The 25869-nt window shown below is 44.5% G+C and overlaps 1 protein-coding gene across 4 annotated transcripts in view; it reads right to left on the bottom strand.

The window, feature by feature from the left end:
• Nucleotides 1-1821: 1821 nt before the first annotated feature.
• XYLB (xylulokinase) overlaps nucleotides 1822-25869 on the bottom strand; it is a 70167-nt gene continuing 46119 nt past the window's right edge. Inside the window, exons 16-21 of one of the 4 annotated variants that reach the window (XR_007155571.1) lie at nucleotides 24218-24276; nucleotides 22664-22751; nucleotides 19730-19824; nucleotides 13515-15411; nucleotides 6156-6418; nucleotides 1822-2470 (exon numbers count right to left, since the gene is read on the bottom strand). Coding sequence is in view for 2 of the 4 variants with exons in the window: in XM_047874632.1 (XP_047730588.1) it covers nucleotides 15283-15411; nucleotides 19730-19824; nucleotides 22664-22751; nucleotides 24218-24276 (371 nt within the window). In the remaining 2 variants the exon portion in view is untranslated. Of the gene's footprint in view, nucleotides 2471-6155; nucleotides 6419-12649; nucleotides 15412-19729; nucleotides 19825-22663; nucleotides 22752-24217; nucleotides 24277-25869 lie in introns of those variants that run through there. The other 3 variants (XR_007155572.1, XM_047874632.1, XM_047874633.1) reach the window with 3 other exon arrangements.

Genomic DNA, 25869 nt, shown 5'->3' with positions numbered 1-25869 from the left:
CGGTTTTCTTACTCAGAAAGTGAAGAGGTTAGATTTCTGTGCTTTGCATTTTTCGAAAAGCAGAAACCCTATTCAGACAAAATAGGAGCAAGTCGGGGACCACACTTTGAAGTCAGTGCCCAGAAAGATTGGAGTCTCCAAGTCCCTTCCAGTTCTGGAAAATCCTGTGGAAAATGACAGCACCTCCTTGCCGCGATCTCTATATGGGCCTTTTAGCACCGAATTGAACGCTGCTATGAGCTGAGCAAGAAGCAGTGTAGTGTGGGATACCCTCTGGGTATAAGGTATTCGGTAATCCTACAGGTGCTACATCTAGAGACACATGATGGCAGGGGAAGGAACTCCATATTCAGAATAAGTGTCTTTTCTAGGAACGATAAACCACTGCCTCCTCCCTACTGGAAGGTATCAACTATAACCCATTGTGCCAGCAATTGAATTTGGCTGGTTCTTCTCTTCTACTCCATGCCACGTTAGATATCACAATAAGGGCTCCGGGTGGCCCACGTTGCCAAGACATCTGTGTCTTCCACCTTGATGTCTCTGGAAACTCCAAATTTGTGTATCTAACTGCCTACTTGACATCTCCATTTGGCAGCCTATCAGGCGTCTCCAACCTGACCTAGCCAGATCAGAATTACCCGTTTTCACCACAAATCTACTTCTCCAGTTGTCCCTGTCTGAATCGATGGCATAACCAACCAACCAATCGCTCAGATCAAAACCTTATGAGCCACTCTTGATTTCTCCGGTGTGCAGTCCCTCAGCAAGTTGGCTTCAAAAACACATCAACCGTCAAGCCACTTTTTCCATTTATACCATTGCCTCCCAACCTCTCACATCTGGACCACTGCAATAGCAGTGAGCTGGAAGGGGTTGTAACTAGTCACCTGCTTCCCTTCTTGCCTGTAACAATACATCTTCTATATAGCACCTGAAATGATCTTTTAAACATGGACCTAGTATCACGTCACTCCCTTCCTTAATATCCTCCCATGGCTTCCTGTTACAATGACTAACAAAGCTTTCCATAATCAGCCCTTCTTCCTCTCCAGCTCATCATGATAAGCCAGACACACTGGCTTGCGTTCTGTTCCTCGAACACATTAAGGATGTTTCTACCTTAAAGCCCCCACGATCTCCACTGCCACTGCTGGATACTCTTGCCCTGACTCTCTTGGAGAGCTGAAATCCATGTTGTTGAGCTCATGAGATTAGCCTCTATCTCTCCTACCATTTTGTTCGTGAACCCATACTAGGCTGGGAGGGAAAGGTGATGTAGGTATCTGAAAATCAAGTCTGGTTTGGGTTTTCTGTTCTTTTGAAACTACAAGAGCGCTAAATACCCCCTTTGGTATTAGACATGAGGTAACTGGCAGCTGAAAGGCAAAGCAAACAAACAAACAAACAAACAAACAAAGTAGCAAATGTCTATGATAGAACTTATGGCTGGGAGTTCTGCCATTCAGGAATTCTGTGTTTAGGACCACTATCCCCCTGCTCTCCCCTCGCCCCTTCTCAATGATCATAGTCAGAAACCAAGGAATTAGGAAGAAACAATTGAGCATGGCATCCTTCAGTATCAGGCTAATAATGTAGGATGGAAAATTATAGCATTATAATATGACATGGTATCCGGATAGTTCTAAGGCATTTTATTGTGAGGGTTACATGCATTCATTTGTCAAGATAAACTCTTAAAATAACCACAATTTTTGTAATTGGATTTGAAGAACTCTTCACTTTAAAGAAAAGTCAAGTGGCCCCAGCCTCTTTCAACTTCTGAGAGTCACTGGTTAGAGAGATGCTATAGTGGGTAATTATGAGAGATATAGGGTAATATATACTAGAACATATTAGTGGGTAATTTAGTTACAGCAGTACCACATTAAAAGATTTCAGAGGGTACTATTCACTCTATATAATGGGGGTGAACCCCACTCTATATAATGGGGGTGAACCAAACCTTAGTAAGCCATCTGTTTATTTCCAATCTATCCTATGTGCCATCAACATTAAAAGTGACTTCGACAACTCTCCAACTGTTTTTATTTCTTTTCCCCCTTCTCTTCATACTTCTCCCCATTCTCTCTTTCTTAACTTATGGTGGCCATCTTGAAAGCAACTAAATTCATTGGGTTGGGTAGAAAGGTCTCTCAAAATAGATTTGATTATGCAGCGGTAACGGAAAATGTCCAAATCTCGATGGCTTAAAACAACCAAATTTATTTTTCGCTCGTGCTACCTGTCCATGGTGAGTCACCAAGCAAATTCTACTCATTGTAATAACTCAGGGACACGAGCTAATGTAGGCTACATTTTGACACATGCTTCTATTATTGCAGAGACAGAAGGCAAGAGCATGGTAAATTATATTCAGGCTCTTAAAACTTCTACCAGATTCCAGGAAAGTGGTGGCTAGGCTGGTGGTGGTATAGTTTTCGAATCTTCCAAAATCCTCACAGAGCAACTACATGGGAACAAAAACAGAATATCCATATACATTTGCAACAAAACTAGGTGACAAAGTTTCCCCCAAAACACCAAAAATACAAGCAAACAGAGGCAACCTACAAACTACCAACAGCAATGAAAGCTTCACGGACCAGCATGTGCGCAAGGGGGACCTGAGGAAAACAACAGGGTGGATGAGATTCCCAAGAACAATAGAATCCGAAATAGCTAGGAGGTATTCCTCGGAAAGCGTGGTTCAATAACTTAAGAACAGTAGGTGAAACTGGGAGGGGTTTCCCCAATCTGACAGCAAGTGAATGCAAGGAGATTGTGGTAAAAATAGGAAGAGCTGGAAGAGTTTGTCTCTGTGAACTCTTAAGACTGATTAGCCAGGGCTCTGTTTTATCTATCTATCTATCTATCTATCTATCTATCTATCTATCTATTGAGGGAGAGAGAGAAAGGGAGTGTGTGCACTTGCAAGTGGGAGAGGGGCAGGCGGAGAGGGTGAGATGGAGAGAGAGAATCCCAAGCAAATTCCATGCCCAGCACAGAGCCCTTTGTGGGGCTCGATCCCATGACCCCGAGATCATGACCTGAGCCAAAGTCAACAGCTGGATACTTAACTGACAGAGCCCCTCAGGCATCCCCAGTGCTCCGATTTGGGTCAGATTCCTACATTGAGAAACTGCTGGAAGTGGAATCAAAATTGAGCTGGGTAACAATTTTCCTCAGGCCATCGCAGAGTAACTGGAATGGCATTTGTCATATGTTATATCTACCATAACCAGAAAAATGGACAAGATATAGGAGGCAATTATTTTTGGACATTATACAAGCTGTAATCCCTGAAAAAAGAAAAAAAAAATGAAGGGAGCCTTATGATTGCCCCTACTTTCTGCCTGGAGACAAATTCCAGTCCACAGTGCAGGAAGTGTATCCCAAGCAGAGCCTGGCAACCTTGCAGAGTTGACAACAGAATGAGACTAAAAATCAAGAAGACTATAGCAAACTTAACTTAAAAATCAAGAAGACTATAGCCTGGGGGGCTCAGTCAGTTAAGCATCCGACTTTGGCTCCGGTCATGATCTCATGGCTCATGAGTTCGAGCCCTGCATTGGGCTCTGTGCTGACAGCTCAAAGCCCGAAGCCTGCTTCGGATTCTCTCTCTCTCTCTCTCTCTCTCTCTCTCTCTCTCTGCCCTTCTCTGCTCATGCTCTGTCTCTCTCTCTCTCTCTCTCTCCCTCTCAAAAAGAAATAAACATTAAAAAAAAAAAAGTTTTGCCTAAAAAAAAAAAAAAAAGGCTATAGCAAATTTAAGAGCAAACTTTACTCTGGTAGAGTACCAGAGAGAGGGGAACTACATAAAGAAAGCTGGACATCTGCAAAGGAGTCTCCTTGGGTCTTTTCCTGAATCCTGAGTTGCACATACACATAATGAAACTCCATGGGGTGAGAGAAAAAAACAACAACAGAAGAGCTATAAGCTATGAGCTCCAAGAACTCACACAGGAAAGGGAAGTTTTTAGCTCTTACCATCCAGAGTGGAAAGTCCTCATTAAATACCCAGCACACTCAGAGTGGAGATACAAAGGGTCACTCTGCCATAGCGGAAGTAAACTAGCCAAGAATAAAGGCTACCGTAAGCCCACCATGCCAAGCCTTGAAATGATGAAGCTGATACATAAGTGACTTAAGTACTTACCAGACAAAAGTTCAACACTTTTTTAAAGGAATTCAACAAATTCTGACTCTCTACAATAAAAAATGTACAATGCCCAACATTTAAAAAACTTTACCAGACATGTGAAAAGGCAAGAAAATGTGACCCACAAGAAGGAGAAAGAATGGTCAATGGAAACAGAAAAGAGATGATGAAATGACAAGTCAAGGATTTTTGTTCAATTGTTATTTTTAATTTTTTTTTTTAGTATTTGGTTTTGACAGAGACAGAGCACGAGCTGGGGAAAAGACGGGGGGAGGGGACAGGGACACAGAATCCAAAGCAGGCTCCAGGCTCTTAGCTGTCAGCACAGAGCCTGCCTCGGGGCTCGACCTCAGGAACCGTGAGATCCTGACCTGAGCCAAAGTCAGACTTTTGACTGAGCCACCCAGGGACTCTATTTTTATTTTTTTTTAATGTTTATTTTTGAGAGAGAGAGAGAGGGACAGAGAATCTGAAGTGTGCTCTGTGCTGACAGCAGACAGCCCGATGTGGGGCTTGAACCCACCAACCACAAGATCGTGACCTGAGCCCCAACTTTCTTTTTTTAAATCAGGAATGAGTGTTAAGTTTTGTCAGAGGACTTTTCAGCAACCATAATCAAATTGCTTTTTAGATCTATTAAAATGGGGAATTGTATTCACTGATTTTCTAATACTCAGCCACTAAGCTGCACTTGAGTCATGATCGATCATCTTCAATGCCCTGTTGCTTTCTGTTTGCTGATATTTTCTCTTGGGGATTTTCTTATTGATATTAATCCAATGATATTTGACAAATGTATCATTTATAAATATGATCTTTTTAAAATGTTTAATGTTTTTTTTTTGAGAGGGGTGGGAGTGGGGGAGGGGCAGAGAGAGAGAGGGGGACACAGAATCCGAAGCAGGCTCCAGGCTCTGAGCTGTCAGCACAGAGCCCCAAGCAGGGCTTGAACCCACGAACCTGAGCCGAAGTCGGACACTTAACTGACTGAGCCACCCAGACGTCCCTATACCTATGATTTACACTAAATCATTACAAATTGGCAAAATTGGCAATAACTTCATTGCTATGAATAATAGATTGATATGTAGTTTCTTATTTTGTTTTATCTTTATGAGGTTGGGTATTGTAGCTGTTAACTACTGTTGAAATCACGCTGCCTAACAAGCAACCAGAAAGCCTGAGGCTTACAGCACTAAAAGGTTTATTGCTCATGTGACTGAGGTGCTTCCAACATCGGCTGGGCTAACTTACACATCTGCAGTTCAACCAGTTGTTGGCTGGGAGCACGTGGAAGAACCAGGCTCTGGTCCCATGTGCTCGTCACCTTCTTATCACAGTAACGCTGCTCTTACAAGAAAGAGAAGGCTCACTCAGGCAAGTCATTTCGAGCCTCAGCTTGCATCCCATTTACTGATGAGGCCAAGGCCAAGTTACACAACCAATCCTACTCAGAATGGTAGAGCGTGGCAAAGCCGTGCAACAAAGTATGCGGACACGCATGAGGCACGTGGGGCCATTTCGGCAGCTGTCTCAGTTTGTCCTCCTGGCCGCAGTTAAACACATCATTTCCACATGCAAAGTACGCACACTCCCATCCCAAAGCCCTCGAAAATCTCCGTCGGGTTTAGGATTTCACCATCTAAGTAAGGTCTGCTTGCGCCTACGCTTGAGCCAAGGACATATGAACCAGATATAGGAGAGGCTAAGCTTTTCACATAGCCAACATAAGTGGGTGAAAACAGAGACAAGATAAGAGCAAAAGAGCTATCATTTGGGAAGTGTCAGGATGGAAGCAGATAGCAGTCACTGGCCCATAGCAATTGCCAAATCCCACTGGGAGTGTATGAGCAGGTCCCTCTGCTCTATAGATGGGGAATGCTTTGAATTTCTATTGCTGCATAACAGTAAATAACTACTGTTATCACCACAAACTAAAACAACGCCCATTTATTATGAGTTTTTGTGGGTTCAGAAACTGGGCACGGTTTACCTGAGTCCTCTGGTCCTCTGCGTCAGAACCTCTCACAAGGCTATAATCAAGATGTTGGCCAGAGTTGGGGGTCTCATTTGAGGCTTGACTAGGGAAGTCATGTGGTTGTTAGCAGGATCCAGCTCCTTGTTAATTGCTGGACTGAGGGCCTCAACTATTGAATGGTTATTGGCCAGAAACTGCCCTCACTTCCCTGCCATGTGGGTCTCTCCATAGGACAGCTTACTTCATCCAAGTCAGCAAGGGAGAGTCATTAGAGTCCGCTAGAAAGATAGAAATTAGAATCATATGTTAACATAATTACAGAAGTGACATACCATCACTTTAGCCAGATTCTATTAGAAGCACCTTACAATAGCTTCTCGGCCTTTTGGCTAAGATCTAGTGTAGAAGCACCTTACAGGTTCTGCTCACACCCAGGAGGAGGGAGTTACACAAGGGTGTGACTACTAGGAGGCAGGGATCATTGCAGGCCATATTGGAGTTTATCTGCCACACTGGAAGTGACATCCCTGTCCATTGTTTCCCAAGGCTCTTGGCTTCACCGTCTACATCTTTCACTTTGCATTGCCCTCCTTGAGCACTTCTGAAGAGAGCACTGGAAAACACGCCTCTGAACAACATCCTCAGCCTGTGTCCTGGCCAAAGAAAGCTGGGGGCCCAGAGTCTTTTTTACATTTAGTCCCTTTTAATCTAGGCTGATGCCACTTTTTATTAGTATAGCTCCCTAAAAAGTTCTTTGGATCTTCTGTGCCTGATTTAAATCCACTCTCTACACCAAAAGCCATACCCCATCATTTTTGAAATCTTGCTTGCTCTCTGGGTTTAATCACTGATACTTTAAGGTATCAATCAAGCTGCTGAGGGACAGGAGTCTCATGTTTCCTCAAAGTCATCTTAATCAACTGGAAAAGTCTATTAGATAATGCCTTGATTCTTTCTCAATGCCTTGATGATGCCTTGATTCTTTCAGAGGTCTTGGCAAGGGGTCTTTCAGTCCTTGACTTTGTTTTTACTTAAAGCTATATCTTAAGTCAGATCTTTTAATGGCTTAAAGGGATGAAGATGAGAGTTATTATTCTAGCACCTTTACATTCCCTCTAAATTCTACTTTAAACCTGGCTAATTCTCTTCCGAGTGATAGTTGACATTTTCAACATCCTGCCTAGGAATGTCTTTTCTCAAGCCCAAATGTTCAGTAGATAAATCTTCCACCTTCCAAGTTACTACAAGGTGCTAGGTTTCCTTGCATCTTTCAGCCTCCCAAAATAATTTTCTCATCATTTTTCCAAGTTCCACCCACAGCCCAGCTTCAATGTCACATATATTAGTTTTTTGATTCGGCACCAATTTCTGTATCAGTTGTCCATTAAAAAAAATTTTTTTTAAATGTTTATTTATTTTTGAGAGATAGAGACAGAGTGTGAACAGGCAAGGAGCGGAAAGAGGGAGACATGGAATCTGAAGCAAGCTCCAGGCTCCGAGCTGTCAGCACAAAGCCCAATGCGGGGCTCGAACTCATGAACCACGAGAGCTCAACCGACTGAGCCACCCAGGCGCCCCTGTATCAGTTGTCTGTTACTGTGAATAAATCATTTTAAATATCAATGCCTTAAGATAATAAGTATGTGTTTAGCTCACAAATCCATAGGCTGGTGATTTAGGTTGGACTTGGCTGGGCAGCATTTCTGGTCTCACGTGGACCCACTCACCTGTCTGGGACAGTCAGATACCTTGATTGATCCAGGATGGCTTGGTCAGGCTAGGTTAGACACAAAATTTTCATAATAAAGGCAGAGAGCAAAATGAGAGAAATCCTCAATTGCATAAGGTATTTTCTTTTTTTTTTAAATATTCTTTTTTTTTTTTTTTCAACGTTTATTTATTTTTGGGACAGAGAGAGACAGAGCATGAACAGGGGAGGGGCAGAGAGAGAGGGAGACACAGAATCGGAAACAGGCTCCAGGCTCTGAGCCATCAGCCCAGAGCCTGACGCGGGGCTCGAACTCACGGACCGCGAGATCGTGACCTGGCTGAAGTCGGACACTTAACCGACTGCGCCACCCAGGCGCCCTGCATAAGGTATTTTCAAAGCCACGCTTGCATCTTGTTTGTGAAAACCCCACTGGCCAAACTTACATGGCCGAGCTGAGTCAGGGAGGGGGGGGCACAACAAAACTCCATTGCGAAGTGTGTGGATGTAGGGATAAATGAAGAATTGGGGTTTATTTTGCAATCTAGTATAGGGATCAATGTTGGATTTGCTTCACACAAATAATCTGGAAGTGTTTCTTCTTTTCCAGTGCCCTGGAATACATTATGTAGCAAAGGGATTAACTATGAAAGTTTGGCAGAATTATCCTGTGAAACCATCTGACCTAGAGTCCTGTTCATAGTATAGCTCTTCGACAATCTTTTCCATTTCCTTTATGAAAATTAGTCTGCTTAAACTTATCTCTACTGGAGTCACTTTAAATATTATGTTTTCCTAGGCCATTACCATTTCATCTAGGTTTCTAAACTTCTTTGTAGGATTGTACAAAATAGTCCTTAAAGTTAAAAGTTATTTTTATTTTTTCACCATTTTACTTTTTTATATTTTTACTTCCTTGCCCTTTTACTTAAGTTTGCTAGTGACTATTTTTTTTTCCCAACTAATCAAAATACTCCTAATTATATTTTCCTGTTTTCCAACGTGTGATTTTATCGTTACTTCTAACACCCCCCTCTTTTGTTCACTGTTCTTTTTTTTGGAGTTGTATTTTTTTCCATTTTATTTATTTTTTAAATTTACATCCAGGTTAGTTAGCATATAGTGCAACAATGATTTCAGGAGTAGATTCCTTAATGCCCCTGACCCATGTAGCCCATCCCTCCTCCCACAACCCCTCCAGTAACCCTGTTTTTTCTCCATATTGAAGAGTCTCTTCTGTTTTGTCCCCCTCCCTGTTTTTATATTATTTTTGCTCCCTTCCCTTATGTTCATCTGTTTTGTATCTTAAAGTCCTCATTTGAGTGAAGTCATATTTGTCTTTCTCTAATTTCGCTTAGCGAAATTCCATCTGCATAGTTGCAAATGGTAAGATTTCATTCTTTTTGATTGTGGAGTAATACTCCATTGTATATATACACCACATCTTCTTTATCCATTCATCCATTGATGGGACATTTGGGCTCTTTCCATACTTCGGCTATTGTTGATAGTGCTGCTATAAACATTGGGTGCATGTGCCTTCGAAACAGCATACCTGTATCCCTTGGATGAACACCTAGTAGTGCAATTGCTAGGTTGTAGGGTAGTTTGATTTTTAATTTTTTGAGGAACCTCCATTTTGTTTCCCAGAGTGGCTGCACCAGTCTGCATTCCCACCAGCAGTGCAAAAGAGATCCTCTTTCTCCGCATCCTTGCCAACATGTTATTGCCTGACTGAGTTGTATTTTTAATTCATTTATGTTTTAGTCTCTCATCATTGTTACAGTACTTAAAATTTTTTGAGTATAGTTGACACATTGTGTTGCAGTATTAAGTTATATTTCACCTATCACTGCTTTAAATAGATCTCACAGATTTCATTATCATTTTTTAAAAGCTCTAAATTTTTGGTTTATGTGTCCCCTTTGCTCCAAGAACTATTCATAGAAGTCTTTTTCCAGGTGGGACTAAGGAATATATTTCATTGAGGTGCCTGGGTGGCTCAGTTAAGCATCCGACTTAGCTCAGGTCATGATCTCATGGTCCATGGGTTCGAGCCCCGCATGGGGCTCTGTGCTTCGGGTTCTGTCTCCCTCCCTCTCTCTGCCCCTCCCCAGCTCATGCTCTGTCTCTCTCAAAAGTAATTATTAAAAATACATATATTTTATCCTCATTTTATTGCGTTGTGATTAAAGAAGATTGTATTCTCCCTATTTTGCGGCAATTATAGATGTCTTTGTGATATAATAAATTACCAGTTTTTGTGAGAATATATTCTCTATTATTTATTATTATTCCTTATTAGGTGCAAAGTTCAATATATATTCAGAAGACATATAGATTGTTGGAATCTATAGGTGAAATCAAAGAAAATCATTTAACATTGACAAAAGAAATAGCTGAGGCTGTAACATTCATAACATACCTTCATTGTGAACTGTGGCCTTTAGCATTATAGTGCCCTTCTTTGTCTAATTTTCTCCTGGCTTCTACCTTTGTCAAATAGCAATATTGCAATCTTGCTTTTTATGATTTGTATCTGCCTGGTATATTTTTGCCCAGCTCTCTAATTTTTAGCCTTTGTGGATCAATTGTTTTAAGTGTGTCTCTTGTAAATAAGATATGATGTTGGTTTGTGAGCTAATCTGAAACTTTTTGAAAAAAGCGAGGCCTCAAGTTTAAATAAACTTTTGAGCAAGAGAGAGGGGCAGAGAGAGAGGAAGAGAAAATCCCAAGCAGGCTCCACACTGTCAGCACAGAGCCCTACTCGGGGCCTGAACCCACAAACCATGAGGTCATGACCTGAGCCAAACTCGAGTTGGATGCTTAACTGACCGAGCCACGCAGGTGCCCCCCAACCTGAACTTTTCTCAAAGTTTTTGTTTAAATGTGTTAACATACAGTGTAATATTAATTTCGGATGTACAATATAGTGTTCGACACTTCCATGCATCACCCAGTGCTCATCACAAGGGCCCTCCTTAATCCCCATCACCTACTTCACCCATCTCCCCATCCAACTCCCCTCTGGTCACCTCATTTATTCTCTATAGTATTTCTTGGTTTACCTCTTTTTTTTTCCCCTTTGCCCATTTTTGAACTTTTAATACATGACTTGAGTCCTTTACTAATTTGACTCTGTGCTTGTTATAGTACTGGGTGTATATACTGTATTCACTGTATGTTTTTCACTATGTGATTTATTGTTTTTACTATTGTTTCTTCGGACATTGAGGGAGATTTCCATTTTTATTCTGGTGATTATCTTCATAATACACTATTACCTTTATATAATTTTTCGTCTTTTTCTTACTTAAGCCCCAACTATCTGCTTTGTCAACTTTAAATGATACTTTGCCCTGTACGTTGCCTTTGCAACACAGACGTCTTTGTATTGTCCTTTCTCCCTTCTTTTTATTTCATTGTTTTTTGTTTTAACCTTTATTTATTTTTGAGACAGAGAGAGACAGAGCATGAACAGGGGGAGGAGCAGAGAGAGAGGGAGACACAGAATCGGAAACAGGCTCCAGGATCTGAGGTGTCAGCACAGAGCCCGACGCGGGGCTCGAACTCACGGACCACGAGATCATGACCTGAGCCGAAGTCGGACGCTTAACCGACCAAGCCACCCAGGCGCCCCTATTTCATTGTTATTTCTACCTTGTCAAAGCATATACCACTTGATACTATTCTTCTACTCTTATCTCCACTTTTATTTTGGTCTTAGATCTGAAACTAAAGACACTCAAGGCTCACCATCAGTCATTTTGCTGAAGTCCCCCAATCATCTCGTAGTTGGTTGAAGCATGTCTTTTAGTAAGGTCCTTCAGGGTTACAAGTACACTATTTCTTGAGCTCTCACATGATTCTAACTTCGATATATCCTTGATACTTAAAGGACAGCTTAGCTTGATACAAAACACTTATTCTTAGTTCAGTTTTTTTTCTTTAAACTTCTTGAAAATGTTGCTCCCCTGTACTTTCTTTTTTTGAGAAATCTGATGCCAACCTGACCTTTCCTTTGTAAGAAACTAGCTCTTTTGGACTAGATGGGTTTTTTCTTCACCTTCAAAGTGTAAGAGTTTGCTAGGACTATGTCTCAGTTGATCATTCTGGGTCAATTTTCCATGTAACAAAAAGGGGCCCTTTCAAGATAAAGATTCACATCTTTTGCTTTTCAGAAACTTCCAGGGGCAGTTTAAGTATTAGCCAATTCCACTATCTTGAGAAACTTAACAGAAGACCATGGGGAAAGGAAGGGGAAAAAATAGTTACAGAGGGAGGGAGGCAAACCATAAGAGACTCCTAAATATAGAGAACAAACTGAGGGTTGATGGGGGGTCAGGGAGAGGGGAAAATGGGGGATGGGCATTGAGGAGGGCACTTGTTGGGATGAGCACTGGGTGTTGTATGGAAGTGATGAACCATGGGAATCTACCCCAAAACCAAGAGCGCCTTGTACACACTGTATGTTAGCCAATTTGACAATTATACTAAAAAATAATCAAAAAATTAAAAAAAAATAACCAATGCCACTGTCTTCCCTTTTGGTAGCTTCCAGAAGCTCCCATTTTACCTGTTACCTTACGGATCCTTTTCCTTCTGGACTTTGTCAGCTCTTCCTCTCTATCGTTTGCTGTCTTAGCTTTCATCATTCCCATCTTCTATTTGTTCTACTATACTTGAAGACATCTCGATTTTTATTTGAATATGTTGTAATTTAGTCTTCATTCCTATGACGCTTTTAATTTTTTGTTCAAATCCTTTCCCAAGCTTCATCAGTTCTCTCTTCACACACATGCCTGTTGAACCTTCATTTTTATTCTGAGTTTTACATGCTCTGACCTGTGATATTCTTTCACATCTGCAATTGCACTGAAACTTTTATTTTAAAGCTCACGCCGGAGGGTTGTTACCATTTACCCTATTTGTCCTTTACTCTCTTTCTTTCTATTTTGGAGTATTTCATCGGCTTGAAAAATCGATTCTCACTTTGTTTTCTTCCTACATGTGTCTATGTGGTAAGTTCCCTTTTCTATTTATGTTGACATGCTTGCAATGACAGACAACTCTATGGGGGCAGAGGTAAAACGGGAAATAGATTGACGGCCTTTCTCTGTTTCTTGGTCTAAGAGAGCCTTTCTCTTGGTCAATGTTGTAAAATTTCTTTAATAAGTCTAGGTAGCAGGGGTGGGGAAGTTGCCCGTTTTCCTCTGAATTGACTTGCTGTTGACAGGCTGTCAACCCTCAGCTTTCTTCTTCCTCTCATCCACCAAGCTTGCTAAGGACACCACTTCCTTTCGAGATGACTTCAGAGAGAGATGATCTCTCTCAGAAATGCTGCTGGCCCCATTCATTTTGCAAACCTCTTCCTTTTGACTCCCCCCCATCCACTGCTCTAACCCACCGGGTCTCAGACCTGCTCTGCAGCATTTTTCCACTCTGGGTGAGACCACAAGGAGCCTGGTTGCACTGAAGGCCCAATTTAGGTGAGGGCCTGCAGCAGAGGCAATCTCTGGGGGATTCTGTAGAAGCAGATCACAGAGGATTTTCTATGTAGGCTTTTGTCATAATTTGAGCAAGGTATAAAGGGGTCCAAGGTAAAACAGGGGGGATGGAGAGAAAGGAACTGCTTTAGGAGTTACCAGAGGAATAACCAAACTCACCTGGTGACTCATCTGACGTGGGAAAGAGAGAGGATATCTGCATTTGGGGGTTGGGTTCCTGAATGCATGGGTGCATGGTGATTCCAGTTCACTGAAACAGCAACATGAGAGGAGGAGGTTGGGGGAAGGGCAAGGGAAGACAAGTGGAGTCTGAAGTACCCCTGTGAGAATGCTGGTAGACTCCAAGCAGAGTTCTGGATGGAAACAGATCTGGATGTTCCTGGTATGGAAACGGTGGTTGAAACCCAAGAATAGATGAAATCATCTAACCAGAGGACAGAATGGGTGAGAAAGAAGGATGAGGACAGAGATTTGGGGCCCGGCAGGAATGAAGGGGTAAACAGAGCAGAAGTATCAGTAAGGAAAGAAGGAATGAAACGTCAGGAAAGCAGAAGAGCTGGAGAGAATGGCTAACAACAGAAGGCAAGGACAGAAATAATTACCCCAATGGATTAAGACACATAAAATATGCTAAATGCATCAGATTGACACTGAAAAAAATACCTAGCTGCTGTTAGAGGATGCCTGGGGATTAACCCATTATTTTGAACACTAGTGAACACCGGGAAGAATCTATTCATTCGGCCTCTCCTATATAAACACCACCACGGGGCACCTGGATGGGAAATGTCTCACATAGAAGAATGCCAGGTCATAAATGAAGAGGACTACCAAAACTAGTGAGCTGATCCCTAGTGAGCTGATGGAGGTGGGGATGAACATCACGACAGTGAGAGAAAACCAGACATTACGTGCCTCCTGATGGAAGAACACCGTCTTGGTTGTCTGACACAAAAAGGAAAATTGCATCGTGTCTGATCGAGTCTCTTAAGTCAGTGGTTACGAACGAGGGGCAATTTGGCCTCCCCATCCCCACCGGGAGGTATCTGGCCACGTCTGGAGACATTCTGGATTGTCACGGCTCGGGGAGAGGGTGACACTGGCATCTGGCGGGCAGACGCCAGGGATACTGCTGCCCCCCACACCCAAAACTTATCCAGTCCCAAATGTCAATAGTACTGAGGGTGAGGAACTCTGTATCGGATCCAACCACCAATCTTTAGGAAATATAGAAGATAGAGAACATGTCAAACGACACTACAGAAATAGAATAAAAAAATCCAGAATCTGAGAAATTCTCCCCGAAGGAAGGGACGGAGGGAGGGAGGTGCTACCCTGTACTACCTGGAAGAGGGGCCCTCCAAGTGGTCTGGTGTGCCAGGGAGTCAGGCAACCAGTGGGGAGAGCTGATGGGAGGGGACAGGAAGCACGGTCATCAGGTCCGTCAAACTCTTTGGGTGGGAGGTAGTGAGTTTCAGCAGGTAGGCATGGGGAGGAAGAAGAGATCACGTAGGATGAGGGGCAGATGCTGGAAGGACAGAAGGGAGAAACCTTGAAGGAGGAGTGAGCAAGGGGAAGACAAGAAAGCAAGAAACTAGGAGGCCATTCAGACACTGAAAGAAGGGAGTCAGGGTTGGGGGGGTGGTGAAATGGGATAGCGGGGTCACGATACGGGGTGGGGGTGGCTGTGGGTTGCAGTTTGGGGAGGAGTGGCCAAAGAGTCCGAGTTGGAGAAGGGGGTGCTGGGGTCAAGGGATGAGGGATGGCTTTGTTTTCCCCCGTTCTGCTGATTTAAGTCCCTGTACATAAAAGTCCCCTGGGTTTAGGTGGTCCGGGGCAGGACTGGAGCAGTGCAAGGTGGGCAGGCACAGTCACTTAGAACAAGGAGGAGGATCCCTGCTGTCCAGGAGCACGTCTCGAGGCGGGATCAGTGAGTCTGAGCAGGCAGGGTTAACAGGGGTGCCTGGGCCTGAGGAATTCTCTCAGGAGGCCCCTGGGTCTGCGACAGGATTCTCTGCTCAAGCTTGGCGTATCGAGGAAGGAGGGCCTCGTAGACCTGGAGGGGCGGAAAGAGCGGGTTAGACTGGGGAGGGGGAGGTGCCTCTTACATCTCTCTGCAACTTACAGTTTTAAAACTTAATACCCCATTTACTTGTAATTGAGGCTCTTGTGCAGGGCAAAAGAAAGGAAGCATCAATTCGCAAAAGAGGAAAAAGCTAGTAGTACTCAAACCTACAGCCCAAGGTTTTTTAAAAAGGCAAATTAGGACGAACCAAGAATTTCCGTTACCAGGTTTACAACATTTTTAAAAATTCTAGGTCCCTGGTAATGCTGTCTCGCGGTCTCTTCCCAGAGCTGGTGAAGTCGGTCGTGCAGCCCTTCCGGAAACCAACTTGACCGCACGCTGGTATCAAAGGGCATAAAAATGCCCACAGCCTTTGACCCAGTTACTCTACTTCTGCAAAGTTCTCCTAAGGAAATCCTACGTGTGGGGGGCCAGGCCTACTGAGGGTCTTCTTAGACACCACTAAACAGCCAGTCCCCTAAGAATACCACAGGCCACACCCTGGCCCTCAAAAGGATACACTGGAGAAACGTACCTGTCGGCACAGTGACTGCAGGTGGATCTCTTCAACGAAAGACCATGCAGCGGTCCTTACAGCAGTCTGCACAAGTGTCCAGGAAGGGGTCTCCCTGCCGTCTCTCCTCCCTGACCCCCATGTTACAGCTCAGGCGCAAGGAGATGGAATCCACACCATACAGGTGCACGAACCACCCTGGCTCTGGAACCTCCTACCACAGGAGTCTCTCTTTTAACAACTCCATAGGCAAGAGACATGCCCCTGAGAGGTCACTGTACTGAGGGAAGTCCTACGAACGACTTCCTGTCAGGTGTATATGGTTTTCCCACCCCAGGTGCAGTGCCTTAATTGAAGGTCACTTTTAACATAAGCAATGTGTGGCCTAGTAATGCTGTTGACATTCCATTTTTATTGTCTCAAAGGAAACAGAGGTAGAAAGTTAACCGAAGTTCAAACTTTCATGCAGAATAGAAGGTTTTGTTAACCTTTTACTCGCATAATTTCAATTATAATAATTGAAAACCTAGGAGCAACTGTTCTAAGACATATTAAATGCTCAAGTAGATTACTGGGGGGCACCGGGGTGGCTCAGGAGGTTCAGTGTCCGACTCTTGATTTCAGCTCAGGTCAGGCTCTCACAGTTGGAGCCACTTGTGGGTTCTGTGCTGATAGCACGGAGCCTACTTGGGATTCTCTATCTCCCTCTCACTCTCTGCCCCTCCCCTCTGTGTGTTTTCTCTCTCAAAATAAATAACCTTAAAAGAAACTATTGGTTCAATCGCCACATAGAATATCATGCAGTCGTTAACAATAATGTGTATGCTCAGGTTTTTTTTGTTTTTGTTTTTTTTTACATTATTTTTGTGTGAGAGAGAGAGAGACAGAGACAGAGCATGAGTGGGGGAGGGCAGAGAGAGAGGGAGACAGAATCCAAAGCAGGCTCCAGGCTCCAAGTTGTCAGCACAGAGCCTGATGTGGGGCTTGAACCCACAAACAGCGAGATCACGACCTGAGCTGAAGTCGGACACTTAACGGACTGAGCCACCCAGGTGCCCTGTGTATGCTCAGTTTTAAGAATACAAATACTCATGTTGTGCTGTAGTGTTTTTTTTTTTTTAAGTGGGCTACAAAATTACATATACAGTATGCTGTGTAATAAACCAAAACGAAAAGCCAACACGGGAAAAAGAACCAGAAACACAAACCCACATTCTTAACCTTCATTCCTTTTTTTCTTCAAGGTGTTTTCACCCATGGCTCTTTAAACCTCACCTGAGAAGGGCAGGTGCATTTCAGGTGAGCACATGTTGTCTTCCAGACAAGCAACACTTACAATCAAGGGACCCAGAGTTGCTTGAGACTCACAAACACCACCACTAGCTTATGCCAACCACACCTCTTCACTTGGCTTAATTAGCTCCAAAGTCCGGTATTTTAGTAATTGATTATGCAACCACGGCCCACTCTCGGTGCATCGGGAGCAGCTCTGTGAAGTTGACAGAGAACTCAAGGGGAGCTTCAACCTCCTCTTGGAAGAGGAAACTGCAATATCCAGCTGAGCTGAGAAAACAGTTACAGTTTTGCGTTTCCACTGGAGAACAACCAAGTAGGTGCCATAGAGCACCTCCCGCTCCCAGCGAGTTTACTAACCGGTCCTCCAATAGGTCATGACACCAACAATCACGGACTGTTGCTGCTTGCGACACCTGGTGTTATGAAGGATTCTGAGGTTACACTTGGGTGTAAGAGTAAAGGGTTCCTTGGGCCCCCAGGTAGCTCAGTCAGTTAAGCACCTGACTTCGGCTCAGGTCATGATCTCAAGGTTCATGAGTTCGAGCTCCACGTCGGGCTCTGTGCTGGTAGCTCTGGGCCTGGAGCCTGCCTCGGGTTCTGTGTCTCCCTCTCTCTCTGCCCCTCCCCTGGTTGCATACTCTGTCTGACATTGCTGAACCACTAAATCAACCCTGGCAACTACCTTCAGACTTCTTGTTATATAATCAAGCCATTATAGTCAAGGACTCTTTTTAAGCCTCACAATTAGTAGATTAAAAGTAGGCAACCCAGGGGTGCCTGGGTGGCTCAGTTGGTTGAGCCTCCAGATGTTGATTTCGGATCAGGTCACGATCCCTGGGTCCTGGGATTGAGCCCCTCATCAGCCTCCACACTCAGCTTAAGATTCTCTCTCTTTCGGGGCGCCTGGGTGGCGCAGTCGGTTGAGCGTCCGACTTCAGCCAGGTCACGATCTTGCGGTCCGTGAGTTCGAGCCCCGCGTCGGGCTCTGGGCTGATGGCTCAGAGCCTGGAGCCTGTTTCCGATTCTGTGTCTCCCTCTCTCTCTGCCCTTCCCCCGTTCATGCTCTGTCTCTCTCTGTCCCAAAAATAAATAAACGTTGAAAAAAAAAAAAATTAAAAAAAAAAAAAAAAGATTCTCTCTCTTTCTCTAAAATAATAATAATAAAAAAAAGTAGGGAGGACAGATATTGTCCCCACTCCACAGACCAAGAAACAGGTTCAGAGATGAGAAGTGCTGTTCAAGGTTACACAGTGAGGGGAATTCAGGATAAGACTCAGAACCCAAAGGCCCTTTATATCAGTTTAGGGTCTTTTTATTGCACTGAGCTGGCTCTTAAGGGCACACAACCTAAGGACAAAGTAATAGAAGCATGGGCACATCTATATGTGTGGGTTCTCTGTCACCTGTAAACTGTGAGCTTCTGCTCCCAGATATGCTGGGAGACAATTCTCCATGGCGTTTCTATATGTCTGGAGACAGCTTTTCTCTTTCTTTTTTTAAATTTTTAAAAAATGTTTATTTATTTTTGACAGGGAGAAAGAGACAGAGCATGAGTGGGGGAGGAGCAGAGAGAGGGAGACACAGAATCTGAAGGGGGCTCCAGGCTCCAAGCTGCCAGCACAGAGCCCGACGTGGGGCCCGAGCTCACGGACTGCGAGATCATGACCTGAGCCGAAGTCAGACGCTCAACTGACTGAGCCACCCCGGCGCCCCAAGGAGACAGCTTTTTTTGCAGACTATCTTTTTGGTATTTACACAGCAAACAGCCTTGGAAGACAGAGACAGAGTCACCCTCTAGAGAAGAGGAAAAACTTACTTGCTGACCAGGATAGTACAGATAATGTCTCCCTTGGGGTCAAAGGTTGGGCAGATATGCTTTCAGCTCCTTTGTAACTTACGAGTTTCCTAACCTTGGGGTCACTCAGTTGTGACACAGACACAGCATGTGCTCTGGATGCTCCTGGGCCCACCCCACATCATCCCGTGGCACTTCAGGGCCAAGGAAATCTGATGCAAGCAAGAAGCTCACGCTGCCTGCTAGATGAGAAATAACGCCCCGTCTGCTCGGCCCTGCTCCTAGGCTGCAGGAACCTTCTGCAAGCAGGAACACAGGTGTCACAGATGGCCTGGCATACCACACAGACTGCCCTTCAGGAATGAAGAACTTATTCTCCCAGCCCTCAGCTGACAGTCCCCACTGGGGTTTGCTTTGGCTACAGAGAGCTGCCTTACCCCATCCTGGGGTGGCCTGCATGCAGAGATCGATCAACGTGAGGTATTAAAGGCCCGGCCCCCTCACCCCAACTGGGTTAAACTCCAAAGAGTAATCTCAGCCTCACAGATTAGTGGTTAAATTTTGGGGGAGTCAAAAGTTATATGTGCATTTTCATCTCTGCCAGAGGACTGGCGCCCCTCAACCTGTGTTGTTCAGGACTAACTGGATTAACCAGTCGGTTTTCACGACGCAAAGGCTCTGACCAAATTCTGATGGTGTCTCACCTGAGAAGCTCCTGGGGTTGGGGTAGCAGCTAATCTGGGAGGTGGGGCTAACTTCACAACCTCTGAAAAGGGCACGTCTGTTCCAGCTGCAAGGCCTGGAAGAAAAGCTCATTTCACATCAGTGCATGTTGCAAATGAAGACATTAACTGAAAATAGCATTGTATCTCTGGGGTGATACAATATTTTAAAACTGCATTATGGTGACGGTAGCACAACTCAATCAACTGACTAAAAAATCACTGAGCTGTGCACTTAAAGTTGGGTGACTTTCATGTCATATAAATTGTGCTTCAACAAAACTGTTTTAAAAAAAGGGAGAAGAGATGTGCTTAGGTGGCTCAGTTGGTTAAGCGTCCAACTTCGGGCTCAGGTCAGGATCTCACGGTTTGTGAGTTCAAGCCCCGTGTCAGGCTCTGTGCTGACAGCTTGGAGCCTGGAGCCTGCTTCAGATTCTGTGTCTCTGTCTCTCTCTGCCCCTCCCCTGCTCGTGCTCTGTCTCTGTCTCTCTCAAAAATAATTAAACATTAAAAAAAATAAATAAATAAAAATAAAATAAAATAAAATAAAATAAAATAAAATAAAATAAAATAAAATAAAAAGAGATAAGGGAAGGGGTGCCTGGGTGGCTCAGTCGGTTAAGCCTCCAAATTCAGCTCAGGTCATGATTGCGTGCTTTGTGAGTTTGAGCCCTGTGTCAGGCTCTGTGCTGACAACTCAGAGCTTGGAGCCTGCTTTGGATTCTGTGTCTCCCTCTCTCTGTGTCCCTCCCCTGCTTGACTCTGTCTCTCTCTCTCTCTCTCTCAAAAATAAATAAACATTTAAAAAAGAGAGAGAGAGAGAAAGGAGAAATTTCACATGCAGACCTCTCCCCAACAGGGCCTGGTTTGTCTTGCTCACTGTGACAGCACGTGTCACCGCAGGGCAGCTAACACCTGGCACCTGACAGAAGAGGAGGGCTTGCCTGCCCCTCCTCCCTCACGAGCCTCCACTCTCATGACTGACCGCATTGAAGCCATCCCCGGCTCAAGCTGCAGCTAAAAATGTCACCTGTTTGGAGGCTCCCTAACCCTCCACCCCTAAGTACCATCTGCTGTCCACGGAGCACTTCTTACCATTTCTGGCTACAGATTCAAGGTCCCTCCTTTGCTGAGCCCGAGCTCTGCGAGGCCAGGGACTGGGTCTCCACAAGAGCCCTGGTGCCTAGCACACACCTGCATACCCGAAGCACTCAATAAATGCTCACCAAGTAAATGAGTGCAGGCCTGGAGAAGAGGAAAGGCTGCCATAGGTGGACAAGAAAAGTGAGGACTTTCCAGGCAATTTAAGAAGTAGAATCAGATTGACAGGGAAACTCAGGACCACCATGAGTGAGGGAGGGTCCAGTGAAGACATGTGGCCCAGTTTCCAACCAGATGCTGGGATATCCCAGCTCAGAGCTGCAGGGGAACAGGGAATGGGATGAGTGGTGGGGAGGCCAGCACGGAGACCAATCAAAAGACACTGGTCCCCTCTCCACTCACCCAGAGACTGACTATGTGTGAGGTTCATCCCGGATGCAGCTGGGGAAAATAGACATGAAGTGGCTGATATACCTCAGGGTGAGGACTGGTGTGCTAGGACTTAGCTCAGGCTCTGATTTTGGAGGGCAGAGTGAGGCAGTACCCCAGGTGACCTCTGGCAACAAAATAGGCAAAGAAAAGGAAAAATAAGAAAGAAACGAAGTAGGCAGCTCCTTTCCTGCTTCAGCAGCAGGAGGAGCAGGAAGTAGGCCCCAGGCTCCTCATGGGCAACGCTAAATGCCGAAAGATTATGGAACAGTATTTTCAAGATGCTAAGGAGAAGTATTTTGAAGTTGGGGTCCTTTGCCTAGCCAAGGTAGCATTCTTTTGGAGAGGGAAATAAAGTCCATGCTGGACATGTAAGGCTTCCAAAATGATCACCTACTGAATTTCTTCTTAAACTTATCTAGGTGGTATATTCCAACAAAACTATCAAAGAAGAGAAGAAGAAGAAGAAATTACAAGGAATTAAAAGAGAGAGAAAGAGAAGTTCATAGGGAGGTGCAAATAAAAGCCAACATGAAAAGAGGTTTAATTAAAAAAATAACCTGGAAGTAAACTGCCCAGTGATCTTGACACAGGAGGTGGTATGATGTGGGCTGAGGTGGGCAGGGCGGAGAGGGAAGGGACAAAGGAGGAAGCGGTTAATTATTAAGAGAAGGATCTAGTCCCTGATTAATTCTCGATGTTGACAGAAAAACGTAAGTTTAAACAGGCGTGTTAAAAAGTTCAGAGTAAATGCCCGAAGAATGGAACCGCTAGAGGGAAGAGAGCCCTTGAGGTAAATGGGCAGCTGGAAGAGCAGTCCGAGCAGGCAGAGGACCGGACAAACTGACTAAATGGGGCCACTGTGGGCATGGGCTGCTCCCACAAGAACCCGCCTAGATGAGGGAGATTCTTTCATTATCTCGAGTTTCAGAGAGGCCGCCATCGCATAGATGGCCCCCTGTGGAGCTGTCCAGGGTACTGGACTGCTTGGCTCTGAATTTCATCTTTGTCTCCACTTCCTGCATTTGCTGAAAATAATGGCTCTGGACTTCATCCACCTCTCCTGCCCACCAGCCGTCTAGACCCCTGCCCATGCACTCTCAAGCACGTCCTGTGTCCCTTCCCAATGTCCCTGTGCTGAACCTGACTGTGACCAAGCCTCGTTCAGTTAGAAACCTACTTTTCTTTCCCTACTTTTTAAGAACAGAATAAAGGAACAAAAGGTTTGGGTTAGTTCTCACCTGCTAGGAGGGAGAAAAATGAAACTAAAGCCCAAGACTCTAATGTCCTTAAGACTGGGATTGCCCATCACCCCTTTCTATCTTCCTCAGCCCAGCCAGTGCCCCAACTCTTCCAGAAGCCTCTGTTCCCCATCCATCGACTTACCATGGAAAGCTCGGTACGCAGAGCCCACACAGGCAGAGTTGGCAGTGTCTATGACATACACTGGGGCGCCAAACACATCCGCAAGTACCTGGAAATGACAGAGGTTCTTACTGTCGTAAGTTGTTCCTCAGAGGGAATACGAACACTTTGGTATGCATTTTTCCTTTTTTCCTTCCTTCCTTCCTTCCTTTTTAATTTTTGACAGAGAGAAAGAGAGAGAGAGAGAGAGAGAGAGAGAGAGAGAGAGATGGAACATGAACAGGAGAGGGGCAGAAGACACAGAATCACAAGTAGGTTCCAGGTTCTGAGCTGTCAGCACAGGGCCCAAGGCGGGGCTCAAACTCACAAACCACAAGATCATGACCTTGGCCAAACTCAGATGTTTAACCAAAGGAATCACGCAGGCGCCACCCCCCTTTTAAAGTTTATTTACTTGAGAGCGAGCACAAGCGAGGGAGGGGCAGAGAGAGGGAGATCCAAAATCCAAAGCCACCCAGGCACCCCAATGACATGCATTTTCTAGGCTCTCTTTCCTCATGTGTCTTCTGATGCCTTCCAGTCCACCTCTACTGCCTTAAAGAAGTATAGTTGGCCATACCACCCTGGTAATAATAGAGTCAGGATGACCTGGGGGGGGCATCTCTAGTGGAGAGCCACAGCTCTCCAGGTTGTCCCTGCACTATTTAACCATTTTATCAAAGACAAGAAGGAAGATTTAGGAAGTATGCTTAGCCAATGGCCAAGGTGGAGATGGCTGGGTATCAGACTAATATCAACAAGACCAAACAAACCCAAACTAACAAAGGCATGTTTTATAGGGAAAAGGGTAAAATTTCCCATTTAGGTCCCCAAAATAAATTTTATAAATTTAAAACGGAGGACCTATACTAAGAGAAGTTCACATGGAAAAGACTTGGGAGTCTTAGTTGACCAGAGATGATATAGTGAATGCCACTGATGCCCCATCTGAATCCCGTTACTGGACTGGTGTGCATCCTTCCCCCAGATGCTGTATCAGCTGCTAATGACTCACAGCTGCCCCTCCTCAAAGGAATTGTTCTCAGCTGAACAGAGGCTGCCCCTCATAGGAGGGTTGTTCTCACCTCTCTCCAGGGTAGCCACTTGGCCCCTTACCCAAGGTGGAACCATGTCTGCCATACAGATCATGTTTCAGATCTTTCCTATGGGATAGAGCTAAAGCCAAAACCAGATTCTTGCTTATCTTTTCCGCCTGCCCTACCTGCACCCCTCACTCTCTTTCTTCTGGGAGCACCTTCTCAACAACCCACTTAGAGAGAATTCCCATTTCAGGCTCTTCTTCAAGAGAACCTTACCTAAGACAGGTATATTACAAGTCAATAGTTGATACAGCTTCAGGCTATATCAAAAAATGCTCAATGTCCCAGTAAGATACTGGCAGCCTTAAGATGTGATAGCCTGATGGTCAGACATCTGCAAGAGTGGGAAGAGGCAGTCCTTACTAGACAGTGTCTGGGTCTTAGAAATAACTGACATGGAAGAGGCCCTTCTGTTTAGCCTGCTACCAGCACATACCTGTAAGATGTCTCTGTTGTGAGATGCCCCTCCAGTGGCCAAAATCTTTGTCTTGGGCACTGCAAGGAAAAAGAAACACCTGAATGGATGCAACAATCTCCCCAAGGCAAAAAATACTGTTTTCCAGAGTTCTTTAGCCAAGAAAGGCTTGTGTTCGACCAATGCCTCTTGTTCATCACACAGGACTCAAGGAGAGATCCAAAGCTGGCTCTGTCCATGCAGGCTTGTCACAACTAAACTTTTTTTCCCTTAATTTTTAGAGAGAGAGCGAGAGTGAGAGTGAGAGAGAGAGAGAGAGAGAGCGCGCGCGGGGGAGAGGGGCAGAGGGAGAGAGAAAGAGAATCTTAAGTAGGCTCCATGCTCAGCATGGAGCCCAACTTGGGGCTCAATCCCATGACCCAGGGATCACGACAGGAGCCAAAATCAAGAGTCAGACGATCAACTGACTGAGCCACCGAGGTGCCCCACAGGTTTGTCAGAAGTAATTTGCTTGTCAGGCTGCTGTCCCACTGACCTCTGTCTTCATTTTTTATCATTAAAGAACAGAATCTCTCAACAAACCAGGAAGAGAAGGGAACATACTTAATAAAAGCCATATATCCAAAATTTACAACAATCATCACTCTTAACAAACCAGAAGTATTTTCTTTAAGACTGCTTTGCCTCTCAGACCCCCGAAAATGGATTCCAAATGACCCCTGCCTCCAGATATTTTTACTGTCATGTCATTCCCTCTCACATTCAATAAGGCTGACTCATGTGGCCAGTGGGATATTGTGTAAAATGTGGAGTATGAGTTCCAAGTCTAGGTCATAAAGGACACTGAGGCTTCTATTATAGATTAGTCTCTTGGATCCCTCACTTTGGGTGCTAATTGCCATGTCATGAAGACACTCAAGAAGTCCCCTGGAGATGTCTACAGGGTGAGGAACTGCAGCTTCCTGTCAATAACAATGTGAGCTGGTCACCTGGGAAGGAGATCCTACCCAGTCAAGCCTTCAGATGACTGCAGCCCCAGATGACATACTGACTTCAACCTTATAAGAGACCTCAGCCAGAACTACTAAGTTATGCGAATCCCAAATTCTTGATCCACAGAAACCATGCAAGATAATAAATGCTCATTGTTTTTTGAAGCTGCTAAGTCTTTTAAAAAATATTTTCTTTAATGTTTATTTATTTTTGACAGAGAGAGAGCGAGTGAGCAGGGGAGGGGTAGAGAGGGAAACAGAGGATCCGAAGCAGGCTCTGAGCTGACAGCAGAGAGCCTGATGTGGGGCTTGAACTCACAAACTATGAGATCATGACCTGAGCCAAAGTCAGACGCTCAACTGACTGAGCCACCCAAGCACCCCTAAGTTTCTAAGTCTTGAGGTAATTTGTTACACAGCAATAGATAACTAATAGTAGGAACAAAACAGAGACTCATACTATCCAGTACACTGTTACATAGTACTAGTGATGTTGTCATACCTATAAAACAAATAAATACATCAATAAATAAATATTTAAGGATTGAAAAAACAGAAAAAAACTACCATTATTTACAGACAATATACTATATAATTGGAAGAATTTTAAATAAGCAAACTAATTAAAGTTTAATAAGGCTGCCATATACAATAATCAACTTATAATAATCAATGGCATTT

Source organism: Prionailurus viverrinus, chromosome C2 (assembly GCF_022837055.1).
Source record: "Prionailurus viverrinus isolate Anna chromosome C2, UM_Priviv_1.0, whole genome shotgun sequence".
Taxonomy (NCBI): Eukaryota; Metazoa; Chordata; class Mammalia; order Carnivora; family Felidae; genus Prionailurus; species Prionailurus viverrinus.
Note: the sequence above shows the minus strand (reverse complement) of the source record. Positions and strands in the feature narration are given on the sequence as shown.